This window comes from Gymnoscopelus braueri (assembly GCF_963280865.1).
Source record: "Gymnoscopelus braueri genome assembly, chromosome: 7".
In the NCBI taxonomy this organism is placed as follows: Eukaryota; Metazoa; Chordata; class Actinopteri; order Myctophiformes; family Myctophidae; genus Gymnoscopelus; species Gymnoscopelus braueri.
In genome coordinates this window covers 10683055-10702483 of record NC_137608.1, presented here as the reverse complement: position 1 = coordinate 10702483, position 19429 = coordinate 10683055, and the positions used below count along the sequence as shown (strand labels likewise).

Below are 19429 nucleotides of genomic sequence, written 5' to 3'. Positions count from 1 at the left end.
GCAAGGGAACTACACAACCCAAACCTCTACCAAAGTGGTCTTGCCCTTTAACTGGAATATTAGTAGAAAAAAGCACTTTGTGGTGATAAATTAAACGGTGCACATTGGTTTTTGCATAGATATTAACCAGCCATTATTGATTTGTCACGGTCATCAATACGTGGCTTCATCGCCCATGTTGTCGTCACTCCCCGCACCACCGAACTCTTCACCGTTGTCAAAGTAGTTGTCGATGTAGTCGTTCTCCTGTGTGACACAAAGAAACAGGGGAACCGACCAACAAGGTCAGCATCTGTGCTGGAGTTGTACCGATACCAATAACGGTATCTGAACGGCTGCCGATACTGCCTAAAATACTGAGTATGCCATTCCCACACCACAGTGGTTTTCAACCCTTTTCATATCAAGGTCCATTATTTATTGGGCATTTGAGCCACACAGACCACCATTTGATGAGATTTAGACTCTCAGACCCAAGACTTAGAATATTTTGTTATCGTTGGATACGATTTTGTCCACAATTACATACTATACTTGATGTTGCACTTCTGTCTTATATATAAATTTTTAAGTTTTATTTATTATCCTAGATCAGTGGTTCTCAAACCTTTTAATTTCAAGGACCCGCCATAACCCCCAATGGAACCAAATGGACCCTACAGGTCCATTTGATTCCATTTGTACACTCTCAGAGTTACAGATCTGTAAGGGTCCATTTGGAACCCCCACAAGGAACCCTGAGTCCCTGGACCCCACTTTGAGAACCACTTGTCCTAGATGTTTTTTTAAATTACACACCGTTATCGTATCGGTACTCGTTATCGACCTATACGCAAGTTATGGGTACCGGAATCGGTAAGGAAAAATCGAGATCGCTTAACCACTTTCAACCGGGCATGTCATGGGTGAAAATGATCAAAAATTGACAAAAAATGCTGATCTACAAGCTTGTGATATTGTAGATCGTACAACTGTCGTACCATATATGTCATACCATATATATATATAACATATAGGTCTTAACTGGGTGCAGAAAGGTTACCTCTTCTAAGTCCTCTTCATCATACTCTTCCTCGTCGATTTCTTCCTCTTCGCCCTCCTCTCCATCTTTCTTCTTCTTCTCCTTCTCAACGCCCTCTTTCTCCTCGTCCGATTTGTCGTCTTTTCCGTCGTCGCCTTTCTTCTCCAGCTCCTAAATAAAGAAATCCAAATGAAATGAACAATTTGTTTAGACCCAATTCAATACAGATATTGGTCAATGCCAAGGAAAAAAAAATACAAGTTGTTTTTTAACATGTTTTTGAAAATGATTCTGAGGTAAAACAAAAATGCTGGGACGTACATCCAGTTTCTTCAGCACTGCTTCTGACTCTATTCGTGTTATCTTCACACATTTCTTCGTTGTTCCTGTTGAATATCAGCATTAGTGTTGAATCAGTCAGTGTGCGTGTCGCAACATACTAAAGCCTATACCGCTTGTGCTATAACCACGCCCCGCTTCTGTGACCAACACGGAAGTGCCTCTCGCCTACAAGAACTGCGGGCAAAGTTTTGGGCCGATAAAGTATAGTTTTGGACGTCTCAAGCGAACATAAGCCACGAGAGGCACCGCTGAGCGAGCTAAAGCGAGCGAGTCGCCATGCCGAACATTGCGAAGTTCGCTTGAGCCGACTCAGTGCCGTTCGAGTTATGTATCACAGAATCGTAAGTCATGATTTGGCGAGAGCGTTTGCCCCATCACAGCGCGTCCTTGCACAAGCAGTATAGGTTTTGGGATGACACGTCAGTGTCTGTTTGCATATAAATCATGCTGTATAATATACCTGGTTTAGGTCGAGGCTTTTTCTTTTGGGGCCTCAACTCTTTGGGAAAAAGGTTCCAGTCTGAAATAGTCACAAATATGATTATTATAAATAAACTATATTTAAATTGTTCAGTTTAAATTTCCATTGCTGATTAATAGGCAGTACAGAAAATTAAAATTAAGTTAAAACTCCCTCAAGTTAATAATTCCCCCAAAATCCTCTTTGAGCTGTCAGACAAAATTGATTTTGTCTGCCAGCTCATGGCATGTTCACCAAGTTGTTTCTTTTAGGATATAATAATGACCAAAATATAGATGCGTTACATATTAATTATTCTTTTAGGAATCCCACAGCTCTGTGGATCACTATGGCCTAGGGGGGTTTGATCCCATGTTCTAGTACCTGGGGTCCATTCTGCGTCGTCCACCGCCAGGCTTTGCTTCAGGTATCTCTCCTTGTATCTCTCCACGTCTGTTTGGTGTGTAAACAAGAGCAGGTTCTCCTCAGACACATTTTTCACACACACTGCCACTCACTCTGAACCCATTAACACTACATTTACCAACTACCTTACTTATTTTATTCATGGCTTCAATGACAAACCTATCTGCACTTGTCTTGGGATCAGCTACGGGATTCAATTTGCCCCAAAACAAATAATAAACAAGTGAAATTTGTAATGAATAATAATACATAAAAATGAATAGCAGAGATTTGAACTGGAACACTATAAAACTGAAGCCAATACTTTACAGTGGAGTTATCTCTTCTAAAATGTTATCCTGACAGAAAGAATAAACATCATAATAATAATGTATCAACTGCCCCTACAACTAGCACTTAAAGAACACATTTATGTAAGATACTAACCATAATAATGGCACTGAAAGCCTCTCACAATCTATGTCAAATGTAAATACATCTAGAGATGCACATTAATGCTTACATCTGATATGTAGGAATAAATACCGTCCTGGCTGCCTCAACTCTGAACCAACAGCTCAGATTAAGGCAGTAGCTCCAAACTCAATAAACTGTCATTAAATCATAAACCTTTCTGACACTTTCTCTCCATCTCCAGATATGACCATAATTAAATACTCCAGATCCTGAGTGCTCGCATTATCTCACCTCACAGACAGCTGCCATCTCTCTCTTGCTCTCTCTGTTTGTCTGTGTGTGTCTCTCTCTCTATGGCATTAGTATGGGATGTCAGGTTTCTAATGCACTAACACTGATTTTCTTCCTTCCTCACCTGCCTTTGCAGCCCTGGGTTTGATGAAGTGAGGCCGGCTCCGCATGGCTCCCCTCAGCTCCTGTTTCAGAGCCAGCATGTAGTCCACATCCTCGCCCGTCTTCAGCGACACGGCCTTGAACTCTGTGTTCTGGCGTTGGGAGAAAGAAAGGAAAACCGTGGGAGATTCTTCTCAGACAAAGTCCGTTCACAAGTAGCAGAGGTTGTGCGTCTATTAGAAATCATCATTCATCATGCAATAACAACTCAACCAGGGCACGTGCACACATAGACATGAAATGGTGCTTGAGCCCCTGCCCTTTTACCCATCAGTAAAAAAGTGCCCTCTCCAGACAAAAAATAAAAAATGTAACTGCCCCTAGCGGCCTGCACTTAAAGTACCAAAAGTAGAAAGTACTCCTTATGCAGAATGTCCCATTCCACAAGTTTTCAAATGTATAAAATGTCAAAAAATCTTTAAAAATAGCCGATCTTCAAGCTCACAAGATGCGACGCATTGTGAGCTTGTAGATCGGCTATTTTCAAATGGCCGAAATGTATATAGGGCTGAAGTGGTTAATGTATATTTTGTGATAATAATCCAAATCTACAAAGTAACTAGTAACTAAAGTTTTCAAACAATTGTAGTGGAGTAAAAGTATAATATTTGCCTCTGAGAAGTAGTGGAGTAGAAGTAAAATTACAGAAAATTGCAAATACTCCAGTAAAGTAAAAGCACATAAAAATTGTACTTAAAGTACAGTACTTGAGTAAATGTACTTAGTTTACACCACTGGAGTAGGCTACATTTACTTAATGTCTCGTCTCCACCTCTTGACATAACCATGAGGGAGCTGCTATAGATTAATGCAATGTGTGTCACCGTTAGATCATTGAGTGTGTGTGTGTGTGTGTGTGTGTGTGTGTGTGTGTGTGTGTGTGTGTGTGTGTGTGTGTGTGTGTGTGTGTGTGTGTGTGTGTGTGTGTGTGTGTGTGTGTGTGTGTGTGTGTGTGTGTGTGTGTGTGTGTGTGTGTGTGTGTGTGTGTGTGTGTGGTCAGTACATAGTACTTACTGGAAACAGCGGGTTGGGCCCCACCCTGGACTCTGGCATAGATCCCCTGGTGATGCCCAGGGCGTCCACATTGAAGCTGAAGGCAGCTATACCCCGGCCCTTGCCCGCCATGTTGGAGAGGCACTCTGTGAACCTGTAGGAGACAGTGAGTACATGCAATACACATTGTATCTGAGTAGGCTACAGATATACAGTATATCATGTACGTATATTGACGTGTGTCTTAGCAGCTCTCCAGACTAAATTATATTACAATTACAATTTTGACATTTAGCAGACGCTCTTAATGCAGAGCGACTTACAGCAAGCAAGGACAACACAAGGTAATACATCAAATGCGTAGAAATAGTAATCTAGGATCATAGATAAACCAAGAACCCATCATCAGTCTAACAGTAGAATATTAAAAAAAAACTATAATCTGTACATAGAAACTACAGACACTAAAGGATGCCAAGTCAACAATGACCTGGCATCTGTCTACATCAAGGGTCTTCAACAGGGGGTCCGGGAGCCCTAAGGGGTCCTCAAGAGTTACTACAGGGATTTTTTTTTTTTTACATTAACCCTATTATGAAGATAATTTAAGCCAAAAATAGCAGATCTACAAGCTCACAACGCCCCGCAGTGCGAGGCGTTGTGAGCTTGTAGATCGGCTATTTTTGGCAAAGAGGTTTGGTGTTGGTCTATGAAATCTATGAAAATACAATTTTATACAGTATGTAGTGGGGGTCCCTGCTTCATCTCTCTTTCAGCTAGGGGGTCCTTGGGCTGAAAACGTTGAAGACCCCTGGTCTACATAACATGCTATCTAAATTTACAGAATCAGAATCAGCAGAAACGTTTAAACAGTCAGATTCCGAATCCGATATGGTAACGTGGATACATTTCAGGAAGAAAGTCTCAAGAGAGGCTAAAAAATACAACATGAGAGAGAGAGATATGTGTCAGAGCTCTGTTTGTATTTTTTTTAGGGCATTGTTAAGATTACAGTAGTTCTCAAACTTTTTCATGTCAAGGACCCCTAAATTGATATACATTTGGCCGCGGACCCCCATCAGAAAATATTTTGTGCCAGGGATTGACCCCCAGAAGAGAAGATTTGAGTAAAAGAAATCAAAACGACAAAAGGGTAAAATGATTGTGATGCTGTATCAACACATTTTAGCTGGGGACCCCCTGGAACACCCTCAAGGGCCCCTGGGGTCCCCAGACCCCACTTTGAGAAGAACCATTGATGCAACAATGTAGCCTCTATGCAACACTAGTACACACAAAAAAATATGTGTTAATTTAGCCAGTGTAACACTGAGTTGAATGAACAGTGCACTGATTATAATGTAATTATATTATTGTTTTGACTGTGTACAGTATAAGTACAGTAACAAGCCATAATACAGTTCTTATACAGATTTTATTTACCTTGTTTCACAGCAAATCAGACAGAATGCTGCCTGGTACCACGTGTTGGATCCTCACAGCAGCCAGTCAGTCTGTTGTGTGTATCCTATCCTATCTGTCAGGCTGATTCAGCACTATCAGAGCCTCATGGAACCAATCACCATCCCCTGTTAACAAAACATCACAGTCATGCTGTTTTCTCTCTCCCCGGGCTGTAGTGTTATAGATCTATAGTGGCCGAAAGAAAGAGCAGCATCATGATGATAATATAATGATATAATAAAACAAACACACACACACACACACACACACACACACACACACACACACACACACACACACACACACACACACACACACACACACACACACACACACACACACACACACACACACACACACACACACACACACACACACACACACACACAATACATACCACAACCCGATCTGATCTGATGTGGAGTTATTAATGTACTAAACAGACTGATTGACTTGTATCAGTGTTTCTGATGTAACACTATGCAGACACACAGTGCTGCCACATTGTATCCAGATGAGTCAGGCTGGTGAACGAGGCTACATTCAGTATCCATGCGTACAATGAATGTGAATGGCCGGCCTTTTAAATCGACGTAGAGTGACGCCGCAGTTTAGACGTGCCAACGTCCAACGTGCCGTGGCTCCTCCAATCACCGCTCGGGTCCCGCCCACAGGGGCGCGTCGCGTTGACAGGGTTGCCATGTCCGCTTATTATAAGCGAATTTGGGGCTTGTTTTTCTGTTCAGTGACAAGTCGCTTGTAAATATTGGTTATTGTGGGTTGCGGTTTTTTGGGGCTTATTTCTAAAGTGTAGTTGTTTATTTGGGCTTGTTACTAAAGTGTAGTTGTTTATTTGGGCTTGTTACTAAAGTGTAGTTGTTTATTTGGGCTTAATTGTTTCTAAGTGCAGTTGTTTATTTGGGCTTAATTGTTTCTAAGTGCAGTTGTTTATTTGGGCTCGTTTCTAAAGTGTAGTTGTTTTTGTTTATTTGACCTTGTTTCTAAAGTGTAGTAGTTTATTTGGGCTTGTTTCTAAACTGTAGTTGTTTATTTGGGCTTGTTTATAAAGTGTAGTTGTTTATTTGGGCTTGTTTATAAAGTGTAGTTGTTTATTTGGGCTTGTTTATAAAGTGTAGTTGTTTATTTGGGTTTGTTTCTAAAGTGAAGTTGCTTATTTTGGGCTTGTTGTGTGATGTTTTTCTTAAGCCAGTGTTTCCAGGACCCCCTAATTAATATGTATTTGTCTACAGACCCCCATCTGAAAATATGTTATACCAGGGAACCCCATACAAGATTGGTGTTGTTAAAAAAATATAAATCAGTGTCCAAGAGCTTTTTGAAAATATCAAATCTACAAGCTTTGACCGACAGCACAACTTCAATACACATATGCGTCTCCTTATGAGGAACAAATATGTCACTTTGACCTATGACCTCTGACCTTTAGATCTCCCATCATTTTGAATTATAAGAAAAACTATTAAAATCTCCTCCTGGGATTTTTAGCAATGTGCCCAAAACTTCCTACAAATTAAGCTTTTATGAGCCAATGAATATTGTAGTTTTATGAAAAATGTTCTTCTGCCCCAAACACATAAATGCAGAGTCACATTTTTATGAAACTTTGCGGTATGGTAGAGGATCACGATCATTCCAAGTAGCGCTGAAACCAATCTTACTCCAATTGGCCAAAGGGGGGGCGATATAGCAATCGTTTGAAAATGAAAACTTTGAACAGGCATTAGTCATGCCTCGTTTGGGCTTAAGCCATGCAACTTGCTTACACTTGTGCCCTTGACTCATGAGGAACACATCTGTCTCTTAGACCAGTAAGCTCCGCCCTTAGATTTTCCGCCATTTTGAGCATTTTCAAAAACACTTTTTTTTTTGGGGTACCGTATTTGCGTGAAACGTTCTACACACAATCTATGGACCATTATAAAAAATCCCAGTCCAAACGGCAAGGGTTTGATTCGTATCCTCGGCCATTGGGTTGAGGTGTCCATGAGTAGGATTTTTATCCCCTAGTTGCTCCCCTGAATGCTAAATATGACCACATCAGCTGGGTCAAGCTGAAAAGTAGTTTCCCCGTTGGAATAATTTAAGGTCTTTATTAATATAAACAGCACCTTGACCTTCTATATTGACCTGTGAAAACAAAATGGTGCTATGTAGCTTATTTTATATTTCAGGCTTAAAGTTAACTTCTTACAGTTGTAGAAGGGCACCCCGGACAGCCATTGTCGGAATATGAAGCCGACTAACCACATTGTCACTATCTGTTTCTATGGCTTGTTGCATATATTGCATTTTCCACATTTCCTGTTGCATTATTTGGCCCCCGTATCGCTGCTTGCAGCTATATTTAAAAAAAAATATATATATTTTAATACAATTATTTTGAAAAAGAAATGTTTTTAAATGTTATTTATGAAAATATTTTGAAATAATTTAAAACAATTAGGAAATAAAAAAAGGGATATTTCCTCTGACCCATAACAATGGGTCTGCGACCCTCAAATGGGTCCCGACCCACTGTTTGGGAAACACTGGTTTAAAGCTTTCTCTTGGCAGATGAGTAAACTAAAGGCTGGGGATGAGGCTAGGTTTAAAGGGGCTTGTTTTTTCCTAGGCCTGGTTGCTTGTTTTCTCTCGCAAAACCTGGCAACACTGAACTGACAGCCAGCCACCATCATTTTTTTTTCTACCTCCAAATGGCAACATCACAGCTCAGCTGAGCTGACCAGAGGATCAGATCAGCGTTTTTTATTTTTATATACATTTTTTTGCAGCTAAAAAATCTTCGGAACCACCAGCAAGCATCCTGAGCGGCGGGTGACCCGCGGTTGCGTCCGATCCGCATCCGAATCCGCTCCTCCTTTAAAGCCTCTATGCAGCCAGCAGACCTGGTGGGAGGATGTCGTCTTCTCCCTCCACTCCAGCGGCCACAGACTGGTACGCCCACAAGGCGCTGGGAGACGGACTCTTCTGGATCCAGGAGCGGTTCTACCAGTCGGACAACCGGGCCAACATCTGGCTGCTGCGGGGCTCCCACCAGGACGTGGTTATAGACACCGGCCTGGGCCTCAGGAGTCTACCGGACTACATCAATGAGCAGGGGCTGCTGGGCACCGACCCGCACAGGTGATCACCCCCCCCACCCTCTTAACCCCCATTCCCCCCTCTACCCTCACCCCCCCCTCTCTTAACCCTCATTCATTTACCTCCCTCTTCCCTCACCCCCAACCCCCCCTCTCTTTACACTCTGTGCCGTGCTATGAGCTTGTAGATCTGCTATTTTTTAATAGTTAAAGCTAAGTGGTTAAAATTATTGCGACGCTTTATTAACTAATTTGACTGGAGACCCCCTGGTACCCCCCCAACTAAAGACCACTGGTGGTCCCCGGACCACTGGTTGAGACCAAGTGTTTGACTCTGCTGCTGTTTTTGCATTTCTGTCTTAACCCATTAAGATCTGGCTGGAACGTGTCATTTTTTAAATTTGAGCTAAAAAGCATTATTTTACACTTTGGCTATTCAAAAATAGCAGATCTACAAGCTCATAGCGGCACTTAGTGCTGCGCTATGAGCTTGTAGATCTGCTATTTTTGAAAAATCGAGAGAATTTGTGCAAATCTTTGAATATATATAGATTTTAACTCAAATCTTTGATTCTGGGGGTCCCTGGAACGAAATATTTTGAGATGGGGTCCACGGCCAAATAGATATAATTTTGGTCCTTGACATGAAAAAGTTTGAGAACCACTTTTTCAGAAAACTGTTCAGATTTAGGAGACATTTTGTAGAATCGGAACCTGAGGCCTTAATGGGTTAATACAAATATTCAATCAAAAATAATAATTCCAGGAAGAATCCTCTGCTGGCCGTGGCCACCCACGCCCACTTCGACCACTCGGGGGGTCTCCACCAGTTCGGGCAGGTGGGCGTGCACAGCGCCGAGGTGGACGCCCTGGCCAACGGGGACAACTTTGAGACGGTCACCTGGCTGAGCGACCGGGAGATCGTGGAGCCCCCGTCGCCCGGCTGGAGGGCGAGGCACTACAGAGTCAAGGCCGTGCAGCCCACTCACATCCTACAGGAAGGTAATATATAACGGTACAGAGTGTACATTACACAGGATCAGGATGGATGATGGAGGGAGAGATTGTGGGGTCGGGTGACTGGTGGACCGTTGTCCATCATTCAGTGTTGAAAAACATTTTTTACTTAAGTAAAAGTATCAATACTGCAATGAAGAAATACTCTGTTACAAGTAAAAGTCTCCAAAAAAGAATTCAAAATGTAATTGAGTAAAAGTACAATTGGCATCAAAATGTACTTAAAGTACCAAAAGTAAAAGTACTCCTTATGCAGACTTTCTTATTTCACAAGTGTTCAAAAATGTATTGAAAATAGCAGACCTACAAGCTCAAAATGAGCTTGTAGGTCAGCTATTTTCAAATGGCCAAAATGTATATAGGGCTGGAGTGGTTAATGCATGTTTTGTGATAATAATAAACATCTACAAAGTAACTAGTAACTACAGTTTTCAAATAATTGTAGTGGAGTAAAAGTACAATATTTGGATCCGAGATGTAGTGGAGTAGAAGTAGAAGTATTGGAAATTGGAAATACTCAAGTAAAGTACAAATCCCTCAATATTGTACTGAAGTACAGTACTTAAGTACATGTACATAGTTACTTTCCACCACTGGTTTCCAACTTCCCAAACTGGTGGTCGGGACTCCAGGGGGGTCCCCAAATTGTTTTGGGGGTCCCAATTTGATTAGCTTAATATGTAACATTGTTTTCTCACTCAACAGTAAACAATCCAACATACAGTATAAGTGGATACAGGGTATCTGCACATTTCTAAAGTTACAAGTTAATGACTTTTAAGACATTTTTAATACCAAATTGTCAAATATTACACAAGAAAGAGGCAAACATTGTGAAAATAGCCGATCTACAAGCTCACAACGCCTCTGCGAGGCGTTGTGAGCTTGTAGTTCGGCTATTTTCACAATGTTTATCTGTGGAACCTTACCAAACTAAATGTAATGCCTACAATCCAAAGTCAGTGCTTGTCAGGGTTGGTGGGGGTCCCCAGTTCAAATATCATTATTTATTTTGGGGGGTCCCCAGTTGAAATACGATTATTTTAGGTCGCGGCACTGAAAAGTTTGGGAACCCGTGGCCTACTGTACGAGGTCGATGTGAATGTCATTAGATTAGTGTTTAATATAACAGCCGGTGTCAGCAGCCTGTGCTAGTTGGCACACTGTGTGTGTGTGTGTGTGTGTGTGTGTGTGTGTGTGTGTGTGTGTGTGTGTGTGTGTGTGTGTGTGTGTGTGTGTGTGCGTGTGCGTGGACTTTACCCCATATAGGGTTTATACTGCAGCAGTGCCCTACTGACTCATGCCCGCTGCGTTCACACGGCCAGCTACAAAAGACACAAAGCTACACTGCAGCTGTGTCACTTTGCAGCTGAAGTTGAAGCCAGGCTCAACTTAATTGTAGCTTTTGTAGCAGCTACAAACTTTAGCTTTGTATCTTCATATCGCTGCATGGCTTCCATTATCTTTGCTGCTGTCAGTGTGAACACAGCAGGATGCTTCACAATGCACCCTGGATGTTGTTGTCCCAGATGTTAGTCATTCATCATGTTGTCTGTCTTAACTATCGCATAACATGTACATTTCCTGTGCATGTATACATACTTGTGGTCACAAAGAGAGTGCACACTACAAGAAGAAGAGTGCACTTCATTTGTATCTGTTCAGCCGCATGGTATACACTCTATTTTAAGCCGGCCTGCATGGCCGCTCGTCATGACTTTGATGGATTCAGTTTCACCCAAGAAGAGTAATGAGTAAACAACACAACATGCAGGAAGAAAGGGGCGACAGTGACTCAAGAGGTAGAGCCGCCGCCTGGGGAGGTCTAGAGTTCGATCCCCGCCCGGCTCCTCCCCCCGACCTTGTGTTCGAAGTGTCCTTGAGCAAGACTCTGAACCCCTTAACCCAGTAGTTCTCAAACTTTTTCATGCCAAGGACCACCAAATTGATATATATTTGGCTGCGGACCCCTATCTGAAAATGTTTTGTGCCATGGACTGCCAGAGGAGAAGATGTGTGTTAACATTTTGTCAAAAGTATTACATTTTTTTCAAACACTTTCAAGATTTTTCAAAATGTTCAAAAATAGCAGATCTACAAGCTTGCAGCGCGGCACGAAGTGACGCGCTGTGAGCCTGTAGATCTGCTATTTTTGAAAAGCCAATGTATTAAACATGGATAAAGTGCTTAAAATGATTGTGATGCTGTATTAACAAATTCTGCTGGGGACCCCCTCAAGGACCCTGGGGGTCCCCGGACCACACTTTGAGAACCAAAGCCTTAACCCCTAACCAATTAAACCCCAGCATCCATATTGTGGAGAAAGCGTTAGCTGAAAATAGCCGACCGACAAGCACGCAACGAGTTGCATTGTGAGCTTGTCGGAAAGCTTTCCCCACAATAAAAGAAAACCGAAAAGACACTAGTTTATAGCCCTGAGGGACTCCGGTCAACCATATAGGGTTAAAGTGGTTAACTGCTCACCGAGTTCCCCTATAGGTGGCACTTCACTGCTCATAATAGTTAGTTTTGTTATTAATTAATTTCCCCATGTGGATCAATAACACACAGATAAACACACTCATTTATGATATAATAATAATACACGTATATATATATGTATAATAACACCTTCCATGACATAAAATGCAGCTCAAAGTGCTTTATAGAGCAAGAATAAAGCACAAGTGCTTTACAGAAACCGTACAAATAATTTAACAATAAAGCAAAAAAAGAAAAGAAAAAAGCATAAAACAACATTAAAAAAGGCAGTGAATCAGGCAAAACAGTGAGGACATGAATAACAATATGAGGTGTCAGATGTCCAACAACACAAACCAGCGGGCATCAGGGTTCACATAACCGGCTTTTACTGGTAAGAGAACAAAGTCCAAAGATTGGACATTATTAGTGCGAGCCAAGAACTAACCAAGCTGAAGTTTGATTTAGACGTTCTTCTGACTCCCGTTGGACACAGAGCTTATCGTCTCTGCCGGGCGGAAACCTCATATGTCCAAAACTGTTACTTTTCAGCATTCAAATTCAGAAAGACGTGTCGCGACGAGCTTGCATATCTGCTACTTGTTATGCTTTTGTGTGACGCTGTAGTGTGATCAAGTAGGGGCGTTAATTTACGAAAAAAACAAACATGGAACGACAATATGATATGCGTTTAGGCCCTAATGAAAAATAATTGTATTAAATGAGGGGGGGGGGGGGGGGTTGTGGCCGAACAACCTCTCTGACTGCCTAGAGAGATATGTTCCAAACCGGGCCCTCAGGTCTTCAAGTGCTGACCTGCTCGAGGTGCCTACAATGACATATAAAAAATACGGTGAAGCAGCATTCTGCTTTTACGGACCGACAGTGTGGAATAAACTCCCATTACACTTAAGACAGGCAGCCTCTGTCGATAGCTTTAAAGCACAGCTCAAGACCTATTACTTCACTCTTGCTTTTAGCTGATTCTTTGGTTGATTTTTAATTCCTCACTGTATTCCCTATTTTAATGTTGTTTTATGCCTTTGCTTTTGCCTTTGCTTTTATTTTATTTTATTTTATTTTTGTTTGCTTTATTGTTAAATTGGTTCTAACTGTAATTGTATTCTTGCTCTGTAAAGCACTTTGAGCTGCATTTCATGTCATGAAAGGTGCTATACAAATAAAGTTTATTATTATTATTATTATTAATGATTATGGCATTATGCCACGGATCAGTCAGCCCACCCCAGGCTGAACCACTGTTTCATTCTACTGCATGGATACAATGTAGCAACACTGCTGTCAGTGTGTGTGCATTAGTGTTACATCAGAAACACTGATGTTTATTATCAATAACTCTACATCAGAACATGTTAAATATAACTCTGAGAGTGTACAGAAATGGAACCAAATCAATCCATTTGGTTCCGTTGTGGACCCCCCCCATTTGGCTACGGACCCCCATTTCATACAATTGTTTTGTCTCTGGGGGCCTCAATCTACTTCTTAAAAACCTCTTGTGTTCATTTAACTCAGAGTGTACAAATGGAACCGCTCTCTCTCTCTCTCTCTCTCTGAAGGTATTCATTCTGACGGTAATTTGTGCCTACTTGGTCAATACACAGACTTTATTTCTGCTGCGTCAGAGGCAGTGCTGCAGTGCAGTTGGAATATCTTATTGCTCAGTTTCAGCTGCCTGCCCGTCACGCCGTCCGTCGTCTGACTCACATCCGCTTTGTCTCTCGACCCCGACATCGATCCCACTCGACACCACAACGACTTTGTCCCCCTCCGCGCGAACACCTTACAGTATATCTGTGACACGCACACGCACACGCACACGCACACGCACACGCACACGCACACGCACACACAGTGCATTGGAGTATAGGAGTTTTATGATCAGGCACTCGAAGCCTGATCTTCTTCTGTTTCGACTTGCGTCTTCCTCAGAGTCAAACAGTTTGACTTTGAGGAAGACGAGCAAGTCGAAACGTCAGTCACCCCTTGCAAAGATGATAAATACGTGCAGACCAGTCGAGCGCACCAGTATTTTATTTGGGTAGTTTCTCCTGACATGCCCAGGTACAATACCCTAGGTCAGGGGCCTTCAATAGGGGGTCTGGGACCCCTAGTGGGTCCTCAGAGATACGACAGGGGGTCCACCAAATCTTTGTGTGATTTTTACATTAACCACTTCAACCCAGCATCCCTATTTTGAGGATAACTTCAGCAAAAAATAGCCGATCTACAAGCACACAACGCCTCGCACTGCGAGATCGGCTATTTTCGGCAAAGAGGTTTGGTGTAGAGGGAAAAAAAGAGCAGACCAAGCACAGAGTGAAAGGTCAAGTATTGACGGTTTAAGTGGTTAAATGTCTGAAAATACACATTAACATGAATCCAACGTACACTGATGATAGTTGCTGTCAAACAAGTCTATGAAGCTGTTTATGAAATCCATGGGGAAAAAATAAATTCTATACAATATTTAATGGGGGTCCCTGCTTCATCTCTCTTTCTCGAAAAACACCAGACACCTGCCCTAAGTCAATATAAAAAACAGTACTGTACCTCACATAATAAAACTCTACTCAGCTGAAACTGTCGCACCGCTAATACGTATGTGTGTGATTCTGAAATGCCTATGAAAATATGACCTCTCTCTCTGACGCTCTCTCTCCTACCAACCCCCCCTCCCCCCAGGTGACGTGATCAACCTGGGTGACAGACAGCTGACGGTGCTCCACATGCCGGGCCACTCGCGGGGCAGCATCTGCCTCCACGACCGCCACAACAAGCTGCTGTTCAGCGGGGACACGGTGTACGACGGGGCCATGATCGACTGGCTGCCCTACAGCCGCGTCAGCGACTACGTCAGCAGCTGCGAGCGCATCGTGGGCCTGGTGGACAGCGAACAGGTAAAACGAGACGTAGGACTTATAACGATTATTTACATGGTGATTAATTGTCACACAAAGAATTTTCTGCAATTACGGACAAAATCAATTTACAAAATATGTTTGACCAAATACCTCAAGATCCATACTGAGACATTGATATGTTACATAATCATCAGTAATTCCTGTATAATAATCAAGTGGGTAAAGGCAAATAATAGAACAGCTAGAACAATCAGGTAATTTCAGAAAGGTTTTGGTAAAGCATTTAAAACCAAGAAAAGGCAACACTATTACGATATCCAAAAGTACACCCCCTGGACATGACGCTAGTATGACGCAGGGACTTCCCCTCAATCCAACCCTAGCCTCGTTCCCAGCCTTACTCATCTGCGAAGAGAAAAGCCTGGTCATGACCTAATGCAGAGAGTGTCTATTGGCGCGGGACTTCGCCGTAGGAATTTCCCCCGAAAACGATATTTTTCGACCAATCACAACACTCGTTTCATTGACTGAGAATGTTAACAGATCTGTAAAGCGTCAATGTCATGTCCTTGGGCGGTACTTCCGCTTAGACACTCAACCAGCTAGGTCTTGCCCAGCGTGATCCAACCCTTGATGCTGAGTGCCAAGCAGGGAGGCATTGGGTCCCATTTTTTAGAGTCTTTGGTTGGTATGACCGAGCTGGGGAATTGAATCCCAGCTTTCCAGTCTCAGGGCGGACACTCTTAAACCACAAGGCCACTTGATATGGGCAAAAAACATCGCAAGATTGCCCAGCCCTAATTATTGCCCAGGCCAAAACAACAGCATGATGATTGATTGGTGTTACTGCAGTAAAAAAAAAGGTTTCATTATTTGTATGAGTGAGTCATTCCAAAGAAATCCAAAGCACTCTGCTGTTTGTTCACTGAATATAGTTAAAAGCCTTTTGTGGAACCTGCCAAGTTTATAATTTGGCCCATCGGTTATGACCGGCTTGGCATTCTTCAGGGCCATATTGCATATTAGGAAGTGAAACCTTTGTTACTGAAGTAGAACCACTCAATCCACTTTTTGTTTCTGATAGATCCTGTTGTTTTGTTATTCTTGGACTCATGTACCTGGGGAAATCATTCAAGTTGGCCTTGTCATACAATGAAATGTGCGGTCACAACACAAATGTGGGGTCACAACTAATTCATTTGTATTCTACAGCAGGAGTCTGCTAGCCTGGTAAACAGCATGATAGATAGATAGATGCTTTACTTGTCCTTGTGGAAATTCATTTTGTAACAAGCAGCCATCAGGATACCAAAAATCGCAAATCACTTTTCTTTTTTACTTTATTGTTAAACTATTTGTACTTTTTCTGTAAAGCACATGTGCTTTATTTGTGCTCTGTAAAGCACTTTTAGCTGCATTTCATTTCATGAAAGGTGCTATACAAATAAAGTTTATTGTTATTATTACAGAGAGGAAAATAGAATGTAACAAATATTAACGTCTCACATCCTGCTCCACACAGGTGGACCAAGTCCTCCCGGGCCACTACAACACCTTCGGGGCGAAGCGGCTCCACCGGCTGGCCTCCGCGTACATCGACAGAGCTGGGACCTGCCCCGCCAAGTTCTCCACGCTCGCCTGGAGGACTTTAGCCTCAGTGGCGCTCAGGGCCTCCAACCCACGGAGCACCTGTTAGTGAAAATGAAGAAGATCCCCAGAGGAAGAGGAAGCAGAGGGAGAGGAAAGCACAAAACGAAAGCATACACTGTAAAAAAAAAAAAGAATCACCCGTTAATTTAATTCTGAGTGTCATAACAACACACTCTCACTCCCCAAAAGGCCTATCGTGACTTCTTGGGACAATTGTGACCAAACGTTTGACCTTGCCGTCCCAGTCACTTCCGCAGTATCCGCAGTATCCATACTCCAGGAATCGGAAGTGCCGTTCTCAAACCCAAGACGTACAAGAGTGAGTGGGTCCGCTAAAACAGTGGTTCTCAACCTGTGGGTCAAGACCCCCAGGGGGGTCTCCACATGATGTTGGGGTGGGTCCCCAGATGACAGTGAAGTGACAATTTAACAACTTTTAAGACCTTTTTAATACCTAAAGAAAAGAAAAAAGACCATTGCAGTATCAAAAGTAGGGACAGAATTGTAACTCATACCCCCCCCCCCCCCCGCCCCGCCCCTCGTCAACATGTGCCGTCGTAGGTACCCACCTTACAGTCAAACGTTTGACCTTAAGCCAAATCCGTCCCAAAGAAGTCACCCGTTTTTCCGTCTTGGGAGTGAGAATGCGTTGGTCATATCATGACACTCTGAGTTAAATCAACAGTGTTAATGTTTCAGTGGACATTGTTTGTTGAGGACCAGATGGAGAGTGACCTGTGTGTGTGTGTGTAAAATGTATGTGACACTGGTTGTCTTATTTATGTACCGTAATCCAACAGAATTCATATAATAATTGCCAAACTTTGTGTACAACGCCCCCTATTGGGTTACACAAGTCAGTATCAGCATCGTTTATAATAGCCTATATACAGTATTTATCTTATTCTGAATGAAGAGTGTTGAGTGTTTTGTCTGAGAGTAGATTTATGGTTGGTTTCTATATGGTATGTACAGTATATCGTCTTTGTCGGGTGGAAACCTCATACGTCCAAAAAGGATTGAAATTCAAAAACATCAAAAGTAGTTATTTTGATGCTTTTGTGTGACTCTGTAGTATGATCAAGTAGGGGCGTTAAGTTCCCAAAACAAACACAAAAAGTTAGAATATGGAGATAAGAGGTTTCTGCCCGACAGCAACGATACACACTAATAAAAAAAACTATAACAATGGCACAATAATGCTAACAACTCAGCACTTCAAAAAAACTGAACGGCAGGGAGTTTTGAGTTTTTAACTCTGAGGCATGTGATAAAGTAGTGAATAATAGCGTTTTCCCTATGCATACTGCAACGCTCAGTGAACGCCTCAGTGTACTACTACCTCCTAACGTTTGTAACACTGCTTTGTACTAATAACTACTGACTTACCAAAAGGCTTTGGAACCGCAATGTCGACAATAAAGCCTCCGTTCTTCTGTCTGATGTTGTTTTGTGCAACGCTGGTGGTGATTCTGTGTTGATGCTCCTCCCAAGTTTTCATTTTAGCCAATAGGCTCTATGCACAGCAGCTATATTTGGAAAGAAATAGCTTAGATATGAGAAATTGGGCCTCTTCTACTTCCTTCAAAGGTGTTACCAATTATACTAATGAAGGCTCTGTTCCATTCAGGGCAAACAGAGTCAAGGTGCTGATATTGTGCATGTTGGCTATTAACCCAAACCTCTACCAAAGTGGTCTTGCCCTTTAAGCCTTTCACATGGGAAGAGAATCGAGAGAGAAGTGGAACAGAAGCTGAACACACTAGTATTATATGATCAATAAGAAATAATGTCTTAAGAAATAAGGTTTTGGTGGAGGCAAGTGGCATAGGGCAGTGGTTCCCAAACTGAGGGTTGACGTTCCCCAAATGATTTTGGGGGGTCCCCAGATGATTATCTTAATGTGCAACATTGTTTTCTCACTCAACTGTAAACAAACCAACATACAGGATAAGTGTATACATGGTATCTGCACATTTCTAAAGTTACAATTTAAGGACTTTAAAGACCTTTTTAAAACCAAATGATCAAATATTACATAAGAGAGGCAAAACATAGTGAAAATAGCCGATCTACAAGCTCACAACGCCTTGCACGTTGTGTGCTTGTCAGGGTGGGGGGTCCCCAGTTCAAATATGATTATTTTGGGGGTTTGTACTCAACCTCAGTTTGTACCCTCCCCAAGACCAACATTAGGGGTGACAGGGACTGTCACCCCTACTTTTTCTCACAATGTAGTTGTGATGCCATTTCCCCCATGCAGTCATGGGGGAATTGGCATCACAACTACAATTGTGAGGAAAAAGTAAAAGAATTGGGGCAATGATCTTCAACATAAAAAGGAGAATAGACTGATTATTCTGTCCTGCCTGCACAAATTAACAGGGTGTGGGTTATCGGATCATTTCTGATTTAAGAAAATTACATATTCTGTTTAATTCTGATTCAGATACACTTTGATTGCCTTCATAGCGTATGTCACTAGCAGTGACAAAAGCTACAAAACAGCCAAGCATGGCCAGCTATGGTATATTGCAGCCGAGTTGCTGTTGAAATGTTGCTCAAGCCACACTCTGTAAAATGAAACTAAATAGCACAAGGAACTGGTTAACAAGAAAAAATAAATAACTTCTTCCATTTACGTAATGGAGATGTGGGGAGAGAGCAAGGGACTGGAAAACAGTGAAACAAAAACATGATTGATGCTTCACTGCGTCATTGGAGCGCTGAAAAATGTTGA

The 19429-nt window shown here is 42.2% G+C and overlaps 2 protein-coding genes across 2 annotated transcripts; one reads left to right on the top strand and one right to left on the bottom strand.

Annotated features, from left to right (window-relative positions):
* Positions 1-55: 55 nt before the first annotated feature.
* On the bottom strand, positions 56-4223 carry polr3g (polymerase (RNA) III (DNA directed) polypeptide G; the record flags this gene model as incomplete). The annotated part of the gene is made up of 7 exons (XM_080433470.1): positions 56-246; positions 1043-1192; positions 1343-1407; positions 1824-1883; positions 2208-2276; positions 3061-3190; positions 4113-4223. 7 exons carry the CDS (start codon positions 4221-4223, stop codon positions 154-156), a joined length of 678 nt encoding a protein of 225 aa, XP_080289596.1. The 3' UTR covers positions 56-153.
* Positions 4224-8277: 4054 nt separating this feature from the next.
* Positions 8278-18091, top strand: mblac2 (metallo-beta-lactamase domain containing 2). The gene is made up of 4 exons (XM_080432783.1): positions 8278-8699; positions 9423-9658; positions 14861-15075; positions 16562-18091. The coding sequence occupies exons 1-4, from the start codon at positions 8473-8475 to the stop codon at positions 16733-16735; spliced, it is 852 nt and encodes a 283-aa protein (XP_080288909.1). The 5' UTR covers positions 8278-8472; the 3' UTR covers positions 16736-18091.
* The last annotated feature ends 1338 nt before the right edge of the window (positions 18092-19429 follow it).